A 16,995-nucleotide genomic window follows, 5' to 3' on the forward strand; every position below is an offset into this window, starting at 1 on the left:
CTTAGATGCTTCCCTTGAGTGAGTACCCTCTCTATCTTGTTCACCACAGTGTTCCCAATGCTGAGTAAAACACCTGGGACATAGTAAGTGCTCATTAAATACTTGTCAAATTAGTAAAGCAAACAACCGAAAATTTCATAGTTTTAAGGATGTATTTGTTCACAGTACTCCTGGGGGGCATATATTAATGGCATCTATTACAGGCAGACCAGATGCTGTGAACCATCTCTGGTCATGTTCTACACAACTGTCTAAGAATTCATTCGTTGATTTGCTCCTGTTAAGGGTCTACTAATTTAAAATTACCATAATAAGTATTGATTTCTAGTTTACTCCACATTCTATCCCTTATGTATTTCAAAACTATACTTTGAAAAGTAATGAAGTTGTTTCTGATTAGTATACATTTTTATTGAGGCCAACTTTGAATAGAGAGCTTCAAAGAAATATGGACAGCATTAAAAAATAGATGTCTTACTTATTAGATGAGGCAAAAATTAAAAAACTTTTCTCCCATTATAAAAGGATTCTTTTTAAAAACTTGGTCCAAGTTTTCAGACAGTACACAACTAGTACAAACTGTAGCATTTCATCTTAGCATTGCATCTTTTATCCTTTTGTGTCAGACAGGCCTGGGGGGTCATGTTGAGGGGAAAGGGGTTGAAGGATTTGGGAATGGTAATTAATGGAATTAACACTGGTGTTCAGCCTTAAACTGGGACCTGAGGAGAAGTAGTGGAAGATCAGGAACCAGGGGGCTGTCATAGGGATGAGGTGGGATGGGGGATATGCGTGTGTTGTAGAGGGATGGGTGGGGAGAATAGGGTTAGTTACCCATACTAACTGACACTGTTAGGTCCTTACTTCTTACAAATGACTTAAGAGACAGAGTTTTCATTCCAAAAGCTTTATTTAGCCAAGCCTGGAGACTGCCTCACTCTGCAAGAGGAGAATGGCCCCGAGGTCTTTGAGGGTGGAAGTTTTTATAGGGGCTTAATTTCCGGGAGTTTGAGCAGAAGCAAGTGTACAGAAGCAAAAAAGCAGTTCTTGCAAAACGTCCTGAGCTAGGTGTGAAAATGGGTAATCTGTAAAATAATCTATTATTGTAACCTTGCAATAATCTGTAAAATAATATATTATTGTAATTCTTGCAAAGCAGAGCTTTTACTATTAGTTATGATAGCATCCTGCTAGCTTAACAGGATGTTCTGCTATGCTCAGCTAGAGTACGATTTTATCTTATTCCTTAGGGCGGGGGTATTTCTAAAGTGAGCCTGTCTAGCCTACGGTATAGTTTGCCTGGCCTAGGGTCTGGGCCTAGGTCCTCACAACACTTAGGGAGCACTTAGAATATGTCACGCTTTATTCTGCACATCTTTCATGCATTATACCATTTAATCTTGCAACAACTCTGAGAGGTAAATAATCGAGCTCATTTTATTGTGGTTATCAGATGTTTCCCTCTCTACTCTCACCTATAAAGTAACTAACTATACAATGTGCTTTAATCTTGCTTATCTTCCCTTAGGTCCATGTTTCCTTTGCTTTGGGGTTGCCAAGATAGATTCGCTCTAAAGATCACATGTTCATGTGGACTCTCCGCACCAGCAGCAGGGGGACTGGCAGGGATCATGGAGCTCAGGGAGAGCTGTCTGGATGTACACATCAGTGCGTAAGTGGGAATTTTAGTTGCCGTTCATATCTTTAGTTTCTCGTTTCTGAAATTAGAAAATTGTGAAGCTAGGCTGCATAGATGTGCCCCACACGCCTTTGGTTGCTGTTTGTTTATTTCTTCAAGGACCGCTCTGGTTCTGACTTTCTATTGGAAATGCATACCCATTTCCCAGCATTCTCAAAACACCAGTCACAAGAAGTCTAACTAGTTTTAGATATGAAAGTGACCAAAGATGGTATCCACGATTTGATCATGTTGCTGAACAAATGGGAACGCTGAGGCCCGAAAGGTTACTTAACCAGCCCAAGACATAGGGAAAGTTCCTCGTGACTTTTGGTCCAGCTCACCCTTTACTAGAGCACAATAAAAAAACCAGTTCAAGTAATCAGAATTATCTTCACAGCCAAGTCATTCTTTAAAAAAAAAAACCTCTACCCACATTTCATTGTCTCTTCAAATTTGTACCTATTGTTTCAGAATTGTATTGTAAAGGAATCCATTTTTGTGACCATCTAGTCTAATCTAAACACATTAACTAAATTGGGCCACTTGTTTAGAGTAAGTAGATATTTCATGCCTTTGTTTAGAAAAGTTTCACAGTGAAACAAACAAAAAAAATCACCATTTTAATAGCCTCAAACAATTACTTAGTGTGAAAGGTGAAAATAAATATTTAAGATAAATTTTTTTTCTAATTGCTCTTCCACCCTTTTTTGGAATGAGGAAAACATGAGCCACCCTTAAGGCATCAGAGGTTAAAGGCTAGGCAAGAGTTTGGAACAGTCCTATTGTCAAAGACTGATGATAGCCTGACTAAATTTCTAGAGCCTGAGAAAACTAGTTTGCTTCTCTGTGCTTTATTATGATGTCATCGTTAATAGGATGAGGCATGTTTATGAAATCATTGCTGGAAAAACATGAGGGTTAAAAAAAATATGGAACAGAAAGAAGTCAACTATAGTCTCAGGCTGATGACCCAGGCTTATTTTATTAGCAAAGCTTCAATGGTAAATTTTATGTATGCGCAGACAGAACAGCTCGTTGTGTGTCATTCACTATCCCCATGCATTAGCATGGGGCTAATACATAGAATGTAAGGCATGTCATGTTTGACATTACTTACAATTTTCAGTATATGCTCAATACAATACTAATTTTGGCTCTGTACATAAAGGTATTACATGTTTTCAAGAACTGAAATGGTGTGTCATGGTTGGCTTTTCAAACAGGTTTCTCCAAACATCCTTAAGGAGAACAAACCAAACGAAATGGAACAGACAGGTTTCTCCTTTGTGGTCAGTTTCCTGGTTTAAGCCAGTAATGGAAAAGGAGTGCAGAAGGTGAGTCAGAATGCCCTGTCATTGCTTTCTGAAAAGCTGAAAGCATCCCACTCTTTTATGTTTTAATCTTCCAGGTTAAGTGCTGCAATAATTCACTTGGTTTAAGTACACTTCAAATTAAAGCAAATATTATCTCTTTCTCTCTCTCTCTCTTTTTTTTTTTTTCTCACCACAAACTCTGGTTTAGGTGGTAGGAAAGGAAGAAAGAAATCTCCACTAGATATACAGGAATCCAATTTAGGAGATAAGTTATAAGAAAGCCAGTGGTTGGCTTTAAATGTGACAAGAGATGATCTTGGAGAAAATCAGTAACCCACATTTAGCCAACATTTAGTAGTTCAAGCAATGTATTTTCCATAGTAACTCACCTTTGATTTTGTTGTTTTCTTGTAGTCTGGATTCATATATGAGGGGTGCCAAAAAAATGTATACAAGTGGACACTTTGGTTAACCTTACTAAAGCAGTAGTTCGTAGTTCGTTATAATCAGAAGTGTCTGGACGCTGACGGTAACCACTTTGAGCACCTCTTGTAATTGCAGAAGTCAAATGTGACTTGTATTCCTCTTTTGTTATTGGTATATATTGAGTATTACAAGTTTAATATAGTTTTCCTTTCTTAGAATGTGTATACATTTTTTGGCACCCTCTGTATATATATGTATATATGAATAAAATTATAATTATATATATACAATTATATAAATGTATATATACTGTATAATTCTCTTTAACTTATGGTAATTTCCTTGTATCATTGTCATATTGGCCATGACATTTCTGAAAAAAACTCAAGACCTCAAAGAAAGGTGTGCTACAGATGAAAGCCCTGTGTGAACTGCACTTGGATGTCTGCAGTGAATTTACTCCAGCGATGAGTTTGTAAAATAGTCTCCCCGGAGTCAGCCCCCTAACAAGCGAGCCTTAGGCAGCTGTGACATAAAATCAGCCCTCTCCAGCCTGCAGGCGGTCCCTGAGGGTCTGCAGCTGCCCCAAGGGTAGGGCCAGCTGCTGACCGAGAGGGCAGCGCTGGGGCGGAGCCTGGGCCGGGAGCGCGCTCGGACCCGCGCCCTTTCCCGCCGCCGGCGCGCTGGGGACGTGAGTCTTTGTACAGTCAGGGTTCCTGCTGGGCTGGGCCAGCTGTTAATCCTCCAGGCGGACACCGGGGCGGTGGGCAGAGGTGGCATAGAGGTGACGTCGGCTGGTGAGAAACACCTAGCACAGGTAAAAGGGTGGCGGCGAGAGGGAGTGCCCACCTGATGCGCTCCTCAAGAAATGAAGGCTTAAGAGAAGACGAAGGAGGGGCCGACCGGTGTCTTTCCGACGCTCCTGGAGCCCCACCCTCGGCCAGAGGAAAAGCCCCTTGAGTGAGAGGCAGACACTTCAGAGAAACCTAGAAGAAAAGCGCCTCTTTCCGCGCTCCGCCGGCGCCGCCTCGCACTCCCGCTGCGCCGCGGCCGAGCCCTCCCAGCCCGGCCTCCGGGTGCCCCGGCCGGCGACCTGCCCCGAGCGCGCCCATGGCGGCAGCCCCAGCCTCGCGTTTCCGGAGCGGAGCCCTCTGCCGGCGGCTGCTGCTGACCCTCGCGGTGAGTAGCGGCCCGGGCCGCCGGCTGTCCGGGGGCGGGCTCTGAGGGACTGGGGAGAAAGGGGGACACTTTAGGAGCAGGGGTAGGCGGGGGTTGGCCTCGGGCTGGGTGAAAAAATGGAGTTGGCTGGGGTGGGGGAGGGCCGGCCGGATGAGGATGGTGACCTGAGCGCGATCCCTCAGGGGAAGAAGAGGGTGTCTCCCGTCGATGTAATCAGCGCAGGCAGGTAGCGGCGGCGTTACGAGCTGCAAACGCCCATCCGAAAGCGTGGCCTTTGGGGACGAGCGAGGCGCGGCCGGCGCGCGCGCCTTCTGGGCGCCTCGCGCGCTTCTCCCCAAAAAGGTGCCGTCGGCTCCTGCCTGGGTGCGGGTTCGGGCCGCGGAAACGGGGAGCCCCTGGGCGGACGCGGAGGGAAGCGCGGTTGTTGGGTGACAGAGGACTACGCGCCTTTAGGGGGGATTGCGGAGTGTGTGTGTGTTGCGGTGGCCTCCAGCCTCTGTTGCTGCACACCGTAGATCGGCGGGCCCTAGGTGACCCTTTGTATACTTTCCTTTTTTTTTTTTTGTCATCGTGTGGGGGTTTCTTCCCCTTAATTGTTGAGAAAATGATCGTCCAGATATCTCCTCCTCGGGGCACGTGGATTCTTCTGCCCCCCGCCTTCCCGCGTCCCTCCCACTTTAAAAAAACACGGTAGCGAAGACCCTACCGGGTACTCAGGGCTGGGAGAGGCTGGGCTGGCCTTACGCCCCGGCCCCTGGCAGAACAGACTGGGTTCTCACTGGGGGCCCAGGAATCCAGTGTGAGGGAGCAGCCTTTGGGATTCGAGGTTCCCCAGACTGGACTTCCTGGAAGGAGAAAAGTTAAAACAAACGTGAAGCTGGAGCCTGCTCAGGTCGTTGCTGCCCTTTCCCGGGCAGCCCCAGGCCTTGGGGCCTCTGTCAAACCTGAAGGACAAGGGGACGAACCTGGCGGACCGACAGCGGGAAGATTCCTTTTGAGAGTGGTGGAGCTGGGGGGCTGAACTATTCGGATAATTTCCCCTTCTCGACCGCTCTTACTTTACACCGAATTCCTTAAAATTTTAAGTAATGAAATTGTTGTTGTTATTATTATTACAACGTCTTTCCCAGGGAACTCCATGGGCTTCAAACCCTTAACGAAATTCCCCGGGGGCCCATTAATAACATAGGTTATTATGTTATTAATAGAGGTGCCGTAACATTTTATGGTTGAGGAATTCAAGAATGGAATAAATTATGGTCACGATATGTGTAGTTGATGACAAAGGAATGAATGGTGGTTAGATTCCTAATAAAGTTGCCACCTCTTTTTATACCGTTAGTCATTATTCTTTGAAGGCAAAGAGGTGGCGAGGGCAATCAGGAGCATTGGTTGGTGCATACACACAGGATTTTCTGGGGTCCTCCCAGAACCTTTTTACAAGAAAGCTGATGTAAGTAAATAAATGGAATAATCCCCATTCCTTGGCTTCCCAGCAGAATAAGCCAGAAGTGGGGTGGAGAGAAAAAGAGCAGGGGCTCTGGCTGCACCCCTTATTCTGTTACAGTCAAGCTGGATGGCATTGTGTGAGGCCCTCAGATTGTCCTGATGCTCTTGGGCGCAGGCTCTCTGCCAGCCTCAGGTGGTTGTGGTGGTTGTGAGCCTCAAGTGTGATAGGTGTGAAAAGACTATTTGGGTAGAAGATATTATTAAATAAGAATGGCTTTTGGGGACAGCCTTCACATTTCCTGCTCCCAGTACACGCAAGTAATCTTACTTCAGCATTCCACAAATCAGCTTCTCCCCACTTCCTAAAAGTGCCTCACCCCAAACTCCCCTGTCTTCACCACATGAACTCTGGCTTCTGCCTAAGCACCTAATGAAGCTTCCCTCTTTAAGATCACCAGGCATCTTCATTGCTAAATCCAGATCATTGCTTACACAAGTCCACGTTGTAGATTGCACCTTTATTCCTGAAATTCACTCCTCTTCTCTCTTTTTTTTACATTCCTGACCACTCAGAATCAGACTCTGTATTCTAGCTCATTCCTAAAATATCATACAGGTGCCTACGTATATTATATTTATTTGGCTACTTCTGATATCTTCATTGAACAATAGGCCTTTGTATCCCTCTACTTACTATGATGTGTGTGACACAGCATTTATTATCTTCTCAAACAATGTAGCTTTTCTTCTGGTGTCCTATATGTCAATAAATGCCACTACGATATACCTTGTTCCTCAAGTCAAAAATCTGGAAGCTGTTTTTAATTCCTCACTGTTCCGCTCCCCTAAATCCATCTTTAAGTCCCATTAAATCCACATTCAGAATTATCTCATGGATGTTTTTACTTCTATCCAGTACCTCTGCTATTACTTTTTGCTATTATAGATGATGTCACAATGAATAAACTTGTATATATGTTATTTCATATGTGGGCACGTGTATCCATAGAATAGACTACCAGAAATGGGATTGCCACATAAAAGTATAAATGGCTCTATAATTTTGGTAGATATTTCCAGCTCCCTCTCCCCTCCATAAAGGTTGTATATGACTAGACAAATCTATTTTATTATAGATGGCGTATCACTGTATCTATACATCTATATCTATCTATCTATCTATCTATACCAGAGGTGCCAAAAAAATGTATATACATGAGTTGTATTCATCTTTTGTTATCCGTATATATTGTTACAGTTTTAATCCAGTTTCTTCATTTCTTAAAATGTGTATACATTTTTTTGGCACACACACATATACTATATTATACTATACTATGTATATATGGTATGAGACTACAGTACTTGATCTAGGCAGTCATTTGGCAAAAAAAAGATAAAGTTGAATCCACTCCTCATGCAGAACACCGCAGAAAACTCCAAACCGATGAAAGGTTTAATAACACATGATATCATACCGATAATAGGAGAAAACATGGTGAATTTCTATTTGGGATCAAGAAGCCCTATTTATGACTCAGATTTCAAAAGCTATTTATTAAAATTGATAAAATCGATTAGATTAAATCACATACAAACGCTTGTCCATGGCAAAAGAACAAACCAAATCAAACAGAAACATCATAACCAAAGTCAAAGGTAACTGATAAAGTTGGAAAAAAATGTTTGCAGATCATATTTTAAAAGGCTAATCTAATATATAAAGAGCTCTTGATAAATCAAGATGTCTAACATGAACATGGACATGAAAAATTCCCATAAAGTAATAAAAATGGCCTATAAAAATATGTCAGCCTCATTCATAATAAGAAAAAATGAATTTAAAACTGCACTGAAATGTCATTTGTTATTTGGCAAACATCCAAAAGTTTAACAACATGCTGTATAGGCAAGAATGTGAAGAAATAGAACTCCCATAGATTGTTGGTGAGTGTAAACAAGTTACATTTATGGACTATATACAGTTATATCAAATGCAAATAGAAACTTTTATTTCTTCCTTCCCATTTCATATGCATCTAATATCTTTCAGTTTTTTTTATACCAATATTTCATTATTTTAGTTATTGAGACTTCATAGGATCTTTTAATATGTGCTAGAGCTAATATCCTTTTCATTTCTTTTCTTTCATAATTTTCCTATCCTTAATTATTTCTTTTTCCTTGTGACCTTTTAAATTAGCTTGTCTAGTTTCAGAAAAAATACTGCTGGAATTTTTGTTGGATCATCAAATTTATAATTTAACTTAATGAAAATTGATACATTTGTGTTGTTGAGTTGTTTCTCCAAAATAATGATGTATTTTCCTTTTTGTTCAAATCTACTTTGGTGACCTTTAGAAATGTCTTCAGATTTTTCTCAAATAGGCTTTATATGTTTCTTGTTAAGGTTACCCCTTAGCATTCTAACTTTTTTTGTTTTTGAAAATGATTTCTTCTCTTCCACTGTATTGTTTAACTGGTTTTATTTATATACATGAAGACTAATGACTTCTGTATTTTAATAGTTATTGCTACTCCTTTACTGAGATCCTGTTACTATTTTATAGTAATTTATCAGTTGGTTTGCTTGGGTTTTCCAGGTAAATAGTCATATCAAATGCAAATACAGGTTTTGTTTGTTTGTTTTTTGCCTCTTCTTTCTATTTTGTATGCCATCTATATCTTCCTCTTGCCTGATATACTTTAATGTAATGTTAAGTATAAATAATGACCTTGGAAAGCCTGTCTTGCTTCTGAGTTTTGTGGGACTATCTCTAGTGCTTTCCCATTGGTGTGATCACAATATAATATAAAAATCATATTGAGGAAGTACTTATTACTATTTGGGGGGGTGACTTTTTTTTTCATTTTTGATCTAAGAATGGTTATTGAATTTGGTCAAACGTCTTACAGCATCCATAGTGGTGATCACATACCAGATCTTTCTTAAGCTAATTCATGGCTTGAGGTTCCTAGACCAAACTAGCGATATGAATGTGGATCACACATCCAATCCAAGGGCCAGTTTACTACCATCTCACCCTTACAGGGAAGGTTTTGCATTTGGGTCCCAGGTTAATGTAGGCAGCTCTTGTCTTAGATCTCAGGCGGGCTGGTGCTTTGATTTCATTCTCCTCTGTGCAGTCCAAAAAACCAGAGTCAAATCTTTTCAGATCAGAAGCCGTTTCAGTTTACCACTCTATGTACAAGCTGTATCCTTAGTTTTTGTTTGCAGTTCCTCGTTAAATGTTTTAGGATGGTTTAAAAAAAATGTACCCATCATTTTCAGTTTTAGTATGGGGATTTGTCCGAATGACCTACCTGTCATTATTGGACATGAAAATTGTTCCCCCATCCATTCTTCACACTGGTCAGACTTACCTTATTCAAATCGAAAGCTGCTTAGGTAATTTATCTGCTTAAAACAAATATTTGGTTTCTTATTCTCTTGAAGAAATGAGATCCATATATATACAGTAAAACCTTGGATTGCGAGTCATTTGGTTTGTGAGTGTTCCGCAAGGCTAGCAAACATTTCTACAAGTAACGGCAGAAACTGCTATTACTTTTGGACCAACCTAGTAATACATTTTAACTTGGTAAATAAGCGATGTCTTGCAATACAAGTAGTTTGTTTCTGGAGCGAATTATGCTTGCAAACCAAGGTATTACTGCAGTTTGTTAATGCTTTTTACAATCTGTCTCACATTCCCTTTCTCTGAATCTGTTTTAAACGTGTGTCCCTCTTGTGCTATAAGCATCAATTATTCCACATTTTATGTCCAGGCCTGTGTCACCTGTGGTCCTTCGCATATGCTATTCCTGTGTTTGGGACATACCAGTTCTGCTTCCTCTTGACATGGCTAATTCGTAGTCACTCTTCAGGTGACATCACCTGGCTCTTATATGAGGCTAGTGCCCCCTACTCTCTCCTACCACCCGGTACTTCCCTATTCTAGCATTTATCCTACTTTACTGAAATTACAAATATGCCTTACCCATAAATGGAGTGTTTCGTGGAGATCATGTTTACTCCTATGTATCCGATACATAGGAAAGATTCAATAAATATTTGTTCAATGCTTGAGTGAGTGGATGTCCACGACATTGTTATCCAAAGAATTGTCTTGATGCAGCCATTTCTCACCATTTTTACCTTAGTCGAAGTCATCATCCTCCCTCTCTTAGATTCCGCCTTTCGCTTCCAAATTGGGCTCCTTGCTTCCACACTTACTTGTTTATAGTCTATTGTCACATGGCCGCCAGAATGACTCTGTGTAAAAGCTCTCCAGATTATGCCACTCTGCAGCTTCTAAACCTGCTGTTGCTTCTCTTTGCATTCAGAATAACATCAATACTCCTTCCTGTGGCCTTTTAGACCCTATGTGATATGCCCCTGATTACCTATCTCTTTCCTATCATTTCCTATCACTCTTCCCTCATGGTACTCTACTTCTAGACCTCCTTTTTATTCCTCCAAGACACCAGGTGAAATCCCCTTCCAGGGCTTTTTTTCTGGGTTTGCTCCACCCGGAAGACTACTTCCCATTAATGAACTGGTTTGCTTCCTCATTTCATTCAAGCTTCTGGTCTTCATTTTGTCACCCCCTCTCCTGCTTTATTTTTCTCAGAACGTTTATTCTCTTGGTATTATGTGACCTTTGTGCATTTGTGGATTAATTTTTTTTTTCTCTTGTTGTAACATCATCACCGTGAGATTAAGGACTTTGCTTTGTTCGCTGCTGTAGCCTTTGAACCCTGTCTAGCCTAGTAAACAACCCATGAATGTTGGTGGAATGAATAAGTGGATGTATGCTTTCAGTCACCTTGAGCTGGAATCCTGTCACCTGACTCTACCCCGGTGCTCTCTCAGTTATGCAACCAGTGACAATTCCTCTGGTCTTTTAATTTCCTGTTCAAATACACTCTCTTCATCGTGTCCATTCCCCAATTTCTAAGTGAAATATAATCTGTGCTTTCCCTGATCCTTCATGTGCAATTTAAATTGGATAATTAAAGGTTCTTTAATGTGTATTGGAAGTAAAATTTTTTATCCACATTTTACTGATTTTAATTTATGTTTGTAGACTTTGGAAATAACGGTGAAAATGCTAGTTTTACTTATCTTGCATTGGGTCAAACTATAGAAAACATTGTGGGCCTCTCAGAAGCAACCATTGTAAAGTGTCAGAATGGAATTAAATTTCAGTGTGTATCAAATATATATTGCGTTGGAATTGGTTCAGTGTAAATCACTAACTCATTTAAAAAAAATTAAGTGAAACATTTTCTAAAATGACCTTAGCTCTCATTTATGAGAAGATACACTTTCAAAATAAGCTTGTATTTCAAAGTTATATGCTTGTTCCTGTGGGGTCGTACATATTATAAATGCTCTCCAGATCACTCCGCAGCAATGAGTTAACACTACTCTTCAAAGGCATTGAGGTTTTACTTAGGATATTATCGATTTCATATCATAGCTCATTTAGGCAATTGACAGTTAATTGAGACACTTTGTTGGCTCATTAAATTTGGTTTTGTTTCTCTTTCTTGTTTACATACCTGTGCTGCCTTCCTAATAGTTTCAGCACTTCCTTACATACATTGTCATTGATTCCTCAATATACCCACTAAGCTAGTGAAATTACTCTAGCTTTATTTTATAGAATAGGAAACAAAGCCCGAGAAGGTAAGGAATTCTCTGAGTTTACATGCTTTGTGAAGGAATGAGCCATGACCCTTCATTTATTATTTTATTCTTCCCCTCGATATAATTTTTTTCTGATTTCTTACTCCAGTGTATGTTTTTATGTTATTCTGTTAATTATAAAAACTGACTTATAAGTATACAAATTTATAATTATATAAACTATATATATTGATTTGTATAATATTGATTTGATTTTTTAGATCTTAGTGTTTTCCTGTGATGCTTGCAAAAAAGTGACACTACATGTTCCCTCCAAACTAGATGCCGAGAAATTTGTTGGTAGAGGTAAGAAATTGCCAAACTATGTAAAATTCTAATTTAGTATGATCTTGTAAAGTCAGTGTAACTTTTAGAAGGATAATTGTATTGCAACAAAGAATTAAAGCTCATGTAGTACATTATAATTTGTAATGCAGATGGTAACATTCCAATAAAAGAAATATTTTTTATTGAAAAACATGATTATATGAAGTAGATAAAAAGGTTTAGTTTGAGTAATAAAAATTATTAATATTTACATTAGTTGAAGGATATGGTATAGAACATGCTTTTATGAAATTGAGAAATAGTATTGAAACTATTTCTTGAATTCAATGATATTGTTTTTGGATTTTAATCCTAAAACATTTTGGCATCTGGTTGACATTGACTTTCACATATTGTTTTTTCAGCAATTATTTTTTTTACATAACTGTATAAGAAAAGATTAGACCAATGAGAATACAGAATATGATTATTTAATAATAGATGCAAAGAGTTCAGTAATATTTTAATTGAATAACTGCCAATTTTAATCCTCTAGATTCTGTTTAACTAACTTCAAATGTATTTATATGTTACTCGATAGCTAATTTCAGTTAATAAAGAGAAACCTTTTTTTGTTGTTGGTTTAAATATTTAGGCAATGGGATTTACACACCTTTATTTCAAGACAAATATCTCTTCTTTTAAAGGATGTAAAGTAGGTATTAGAAGTGATTATATGTATTTAGCATAACTTAATTAACCATAGAGTTCATAAGTTCTTTTAAAAATGAAAAATTTGCAAGTGCTGGTGTAGTTAATTTAAGTTTTTGGCTCCCTTCCAAATGCATAGATTACTGTTAAAGCTAGATATTGTTATGTTTTGCCTTGTACATGATTGCTGTGTCTTATTTTTTACAGTTAACCTGAAGGAGTGCTTTGAATCTGCAAATTTAATTCATTCAAGTGATCCTGATTTCCAAATTTTAGAAGATGGTTCCATCTATACTACAAATGCTATCCTTTTGTCCTCAGAGAAGAGAAACTTTACCATATCACTTTCCAACACTGAGAACTTGGAAGAGAGAAAAATACTGGTCCTTTTAGAGCATCAAACAAAGGTATGCCGAACTATAAAATGAAGCATGATAAACTACTTTCTTCAGGTGTAGCTAACATTGCCAGGGAAGATGTGGAATGAGAAAGGATATGGGATAATTTAGCTTGAAGAAGAACGAAAACCATGCCACAGTTTAACAGTGTTCACATGGGAAAGGATTGTGCAACATAAGTGAATTTGAGGTTCTAATTCCTTTTCATTTGGGACATAAAAGGAGAAATTGGGATATGCTACAGTACGAGAACTTGAGTTTAGACACAAAGACACATTTCTTGATCTTGACTGTAGAATCGATTTTCAAAAACAAGTGTTGAAACGCTATCTCTGGAGGCCTCATCTTATCTTAGCATAATTTGTAGTCTTGGAAAGGAGATGACTATTTTTGGTTGAGGTTCGGACCTCAGGCATGCTTATTATATTGTGACACCCAAGATCAAAATGACTTCTCTTCAACCATTGGCTCACTACAGCAGTTTGACAGTTGTCACCATGTTTTTCTCCTCATTCTGACACAGAACTCTCTGTTGATTCCCTGGCTCTTCCTAGTTGTTGGTGAGTGGAAGGTGCTTATACTAAACTTAGAAGGGCACATACTCTATTTATTTTCTTTGCATTTTCTCCTTCTATTTTTTTGCATGGCAATGTGGCAAAAGTATAATTTTTTTTTTCCAATTTTGCCTCTAGGCTTCCAGTTTCATCTCTCTTTCTTCCATATTCACACCAAGTTTTTTTTTTTTTTTTCAAGAGGTTTGATGTGATAATGGTTAGGGCAGTTATTTCTTCATTATCTTTTTGCACCGTTGACGTTTAGTTTGGTTTTTAAGCACTACCATGGTTTACACTTTTCTGGCTAATCCTCATGAGGAGATGTATCATAGTTCTAACGTTTGAGAATGAAGCAGTTATTGACATTATTATTTCTTTCTATCTTCTAAATTGAGGTACTAAAGCAAAGTCATTCTAAAGAAAAAGTTCTGAAACGCGCCAAAAGAAGATGGGCTCCGATTCCTTGTTCAATGGTAGAGAATTCCTTGGGTCCTTTCCCGCTTTTTCTTCAACAGGTACAATTTACTTTCCTTTTGCTGTGAAAGTCTATGATTTCCATATTTTTTTTTTTAATTTGGACAATGAGTAGGCAGTTATTTAAAAAATAGTGGTGTATGAATATATGAATGAATGAATATGTGTGTCATGTATTTTAATATATGGACATGAATATATCTCTTTATAGCTACATAAACTTTTTTGCAGTTTTAATCATTCAAAGCCCATTTATAAAACTGTAAAACCCATCTAGCACTCTCAAACACGTGGTTTCTTAATGAATTTTCATATCAACAAGGGTATCACAGAGCCTGGGTATAGTCTAGAAAACCCCAAAACATCTTCCATAATAAAGGTTGAAATTGTTGATAAAAGGCCAAAAGCCATGAAGGGGAAAGACATATACACCTTTTAAGTCCACTGCTTAAATCATACTGGATCCACGTTTTCTCTCCTTTTTAACTTTAGTGGAAACCCTCACAAATCTTCTTGCCATCTTTCACTGTCAGTGGCCACTACCATTCAATCTATGAGTTGGGTTTCTTTTCCCTCAGTTCTTGAAAGGATGAGAGAGGATCCTCCTTTATATCTTGCCCCCAAATTTAATGTGGCTGAGAGAAGAACACATTAAAGTTGAGAAAGAAATTGTCACAAAATAATTCTGTTAATCATTCTGATACATAGTCAAGATCTTACTAAGAGGTTGAAAATAACTTGGAAAAATTTGTGTTTTGAATCAAGTACCGGAATATCACACTTGCCAAGATATTATGCCAGTTCTGTTCTCATTCATTCCCCCACCCCACTCAACTCCTATAATAAAGAAGAGGCTGACAGATAACAAAACTAATAAGGAAAGCATTTTCCAAGTTTTTGCCCTGCAAACAGAACACTTTAAATGCAGTATCTCAAATATTATATCACATAAAATAAAAATTCAGGTTGTTTTTTTTTTTAAATTGACAGCAGGGTAACTTTTCATGCTCAGGACACTTTGTTTCCTAAGACAGGACAAAGTCTTAGATGTTTGGTCCATACAGGCACCATTTAACCTTTACAGTATTCCTTAGTTATTCTGGAAAACTAAGATGCTGCTACATTATTTTCCTCATGCCATGCTCTTAAAATTTGTCAGTTATTAGTCTTCCTTATTCTCTTGCTGCTTTTTATTCATACTTAATAATAACTAAAGAAGGTGGTTAGTTATTTCTATAAAAATGGCAATGTGATTGCATAACTATATAGATGAAAGGTTTGCTGAAATAAAATTTTGTCTCATGTATATAATATCTACCTTCTAGGTTCAATCTGATACAGCACAGAACTACACTATATACTATTCTATAACAGGGCATGGAGTTGACCAAGAACCCAAGGATTTATTTTCTATAGATAGAGATACTGGAAACCTGTATTGTAATCATCCTGTAGACCGTGAGCAGTATGAGTCGTTTGAGGTAAAGTTTATGTATTATGTTAGTAATTATTAAGCTTGGCTTCTTTGTCTCTGATTCTCAGTCCATTTACCCTTTTCTATTTTCTGAGTTAGTCGCCTATGCTCTGGCTGTATCTGATAGCTGAAACTTGGTTAGAAGCAAAAAAGAATTTTATAGAATAAATAGCTTTAGATTCTGTTAGAAAGTTTTGGGTATTATAGTTTTAGTATTTACTATTATAGTTTTAGGGGTTTTTTTTTTTGGTTGTTGTTTTTTTCCAAAAGAAAAAAAGGGTACCACTTTGAAAAACAGCTATTTAGTTGGCAGAAAAGATCTGTGAAACTCTTTATGGTGCAGAGAGAGACACCATAGGAGGTAAGTGAAATTTAGAAGTTAGGCCTCAGTACCTTTACAACAGGAGAGAGTAAACTTGTGGTGAGCAAGTAAGGAGTATGGACAGTGCCTAACTAAGATTATTCAGTCTTTTCATCACCTGACTTTCCATGGTGGTATGAGAGTAAATAATGTAAGAATTTAACCTAATGTTGTGTTGATTTCCGAACAGTCCATTTTGCTCACCTCAATTTTAATTAATTCACATCTATTTTGGAATAGTTAATTATTTATCAGTAGACCAGATGAACTGAATGGACATGCAAACTTTGAATTAAATATTGAGTTGTTGGAAAAGTCATGACACATTTTTGCAACAAAAAACATAGAAATTATGTCATGACTTCTGACAACCCAATATTTAGAGTTAGACTTGCTACAATATGGCCCTTTAAAGACCTGTGTTGTTCTATTCTTTCTATGATAGCTGTTACGAGAAAAGCAAATTGAATTTAATATTATGAAATCAGAAGACATAAATTATATTCCCCACACAATTTACAGCCATTCCCTTGTTCTATTTCTGACTTCCCTTTTTTAAATTAAAAAAACTTATATGAAGACAGTTACCTAAATATAACCATCAATATGCCTAAAATTCTAATTAGTAGAAAATAAGACAATATCTCAGGTAACTGCACATGGGAAATTTGGAATTTTAATAATCCAAAGTTAAAAAAGATGCAGAAAGCTGTATTTAAAATCCATGCACCTGAAACTTTCAAATGAAACAAAATATTCCAGAATACTGTTTTTGGGAAAATAATAATAAAAACTATTATATTCATGAACAACAATACAGCAATGATGAGAAAACTAAAATTATCTGTGTTATGAGTACTATGTTAGACAAACTGAAACATAAAATGCTGTATTACACCATGAAAATTAACCACCTTTTGTGGCTTTAGGGTTATATCCACATCCAAATACAGTAAAAATGATGGAACTCATAGTGCCATGCTGAGCAGTCTGCAAATTAAAGCCAGTGCTAG

At 38.1% G+C, this 16,995-nt stretch overlaps 1 protein-coding gene across 2 annotated transcripts in view; it reads left to right on the plus strand.

The window, feature by feature from the left end:
• Positions 1 to 3,802: 3,802 nt before the first annotated feature.
• Positions 3,803 to 16,995, plus strand: part of DSC2 (desmocollin 2) — a 30,163-nt gene continuing 16,970 nt past the window's right edge. Inside the window, exons 1-5 of one of the 2 annotated variants that reach the window (XM_019632674.1) lie at positions 3,803 to 4,599; positions 11,965 to 12,049; positions 12,929 to 13,128; positions 14,069 to 14,188; positions 15,473 to 15,628. In XM_019632674.1, coding sequence (XP_019488219.1) covers positions 4,531 to 4,599; positions 11,965 to 12,049; positions 12,929 to 13,128; positions 14,069 to 14,188; positions 15,473 to 15,628 — 630 coding nt within the window. In that variant the 5' untranslated portion in view covers positions 3,803 to 4,530. The remainder of the gene's footprint in view (positions 4,600 to 11,964; positions 12,050 to 12,928; positions 13,129 to 14,068; positions 14,189 to 15,472; positions 15,629 to 16,995) is intronic. The other variant, XM_019632673.1, reaches the window with a different exon arrangement.

The sequence above is a fragment of the Hipposideros armiger genome, unplaced genomic scaffold (genome assembly GCF_001890085.2).
Source record: "Hipposideros armiger isolate ML-2016 unplaced genomic scaffold, ASM189008v1 scaffold_1163, whole genome shotgun sequence".
Classification (NCBI taxonomy): domain Eukaryota; kingdom Metazoa; phylum Chordata; class Mammalia; order Chiroptera; family Hipposideridae; genus Hipposideros; species Hipposideros armiger.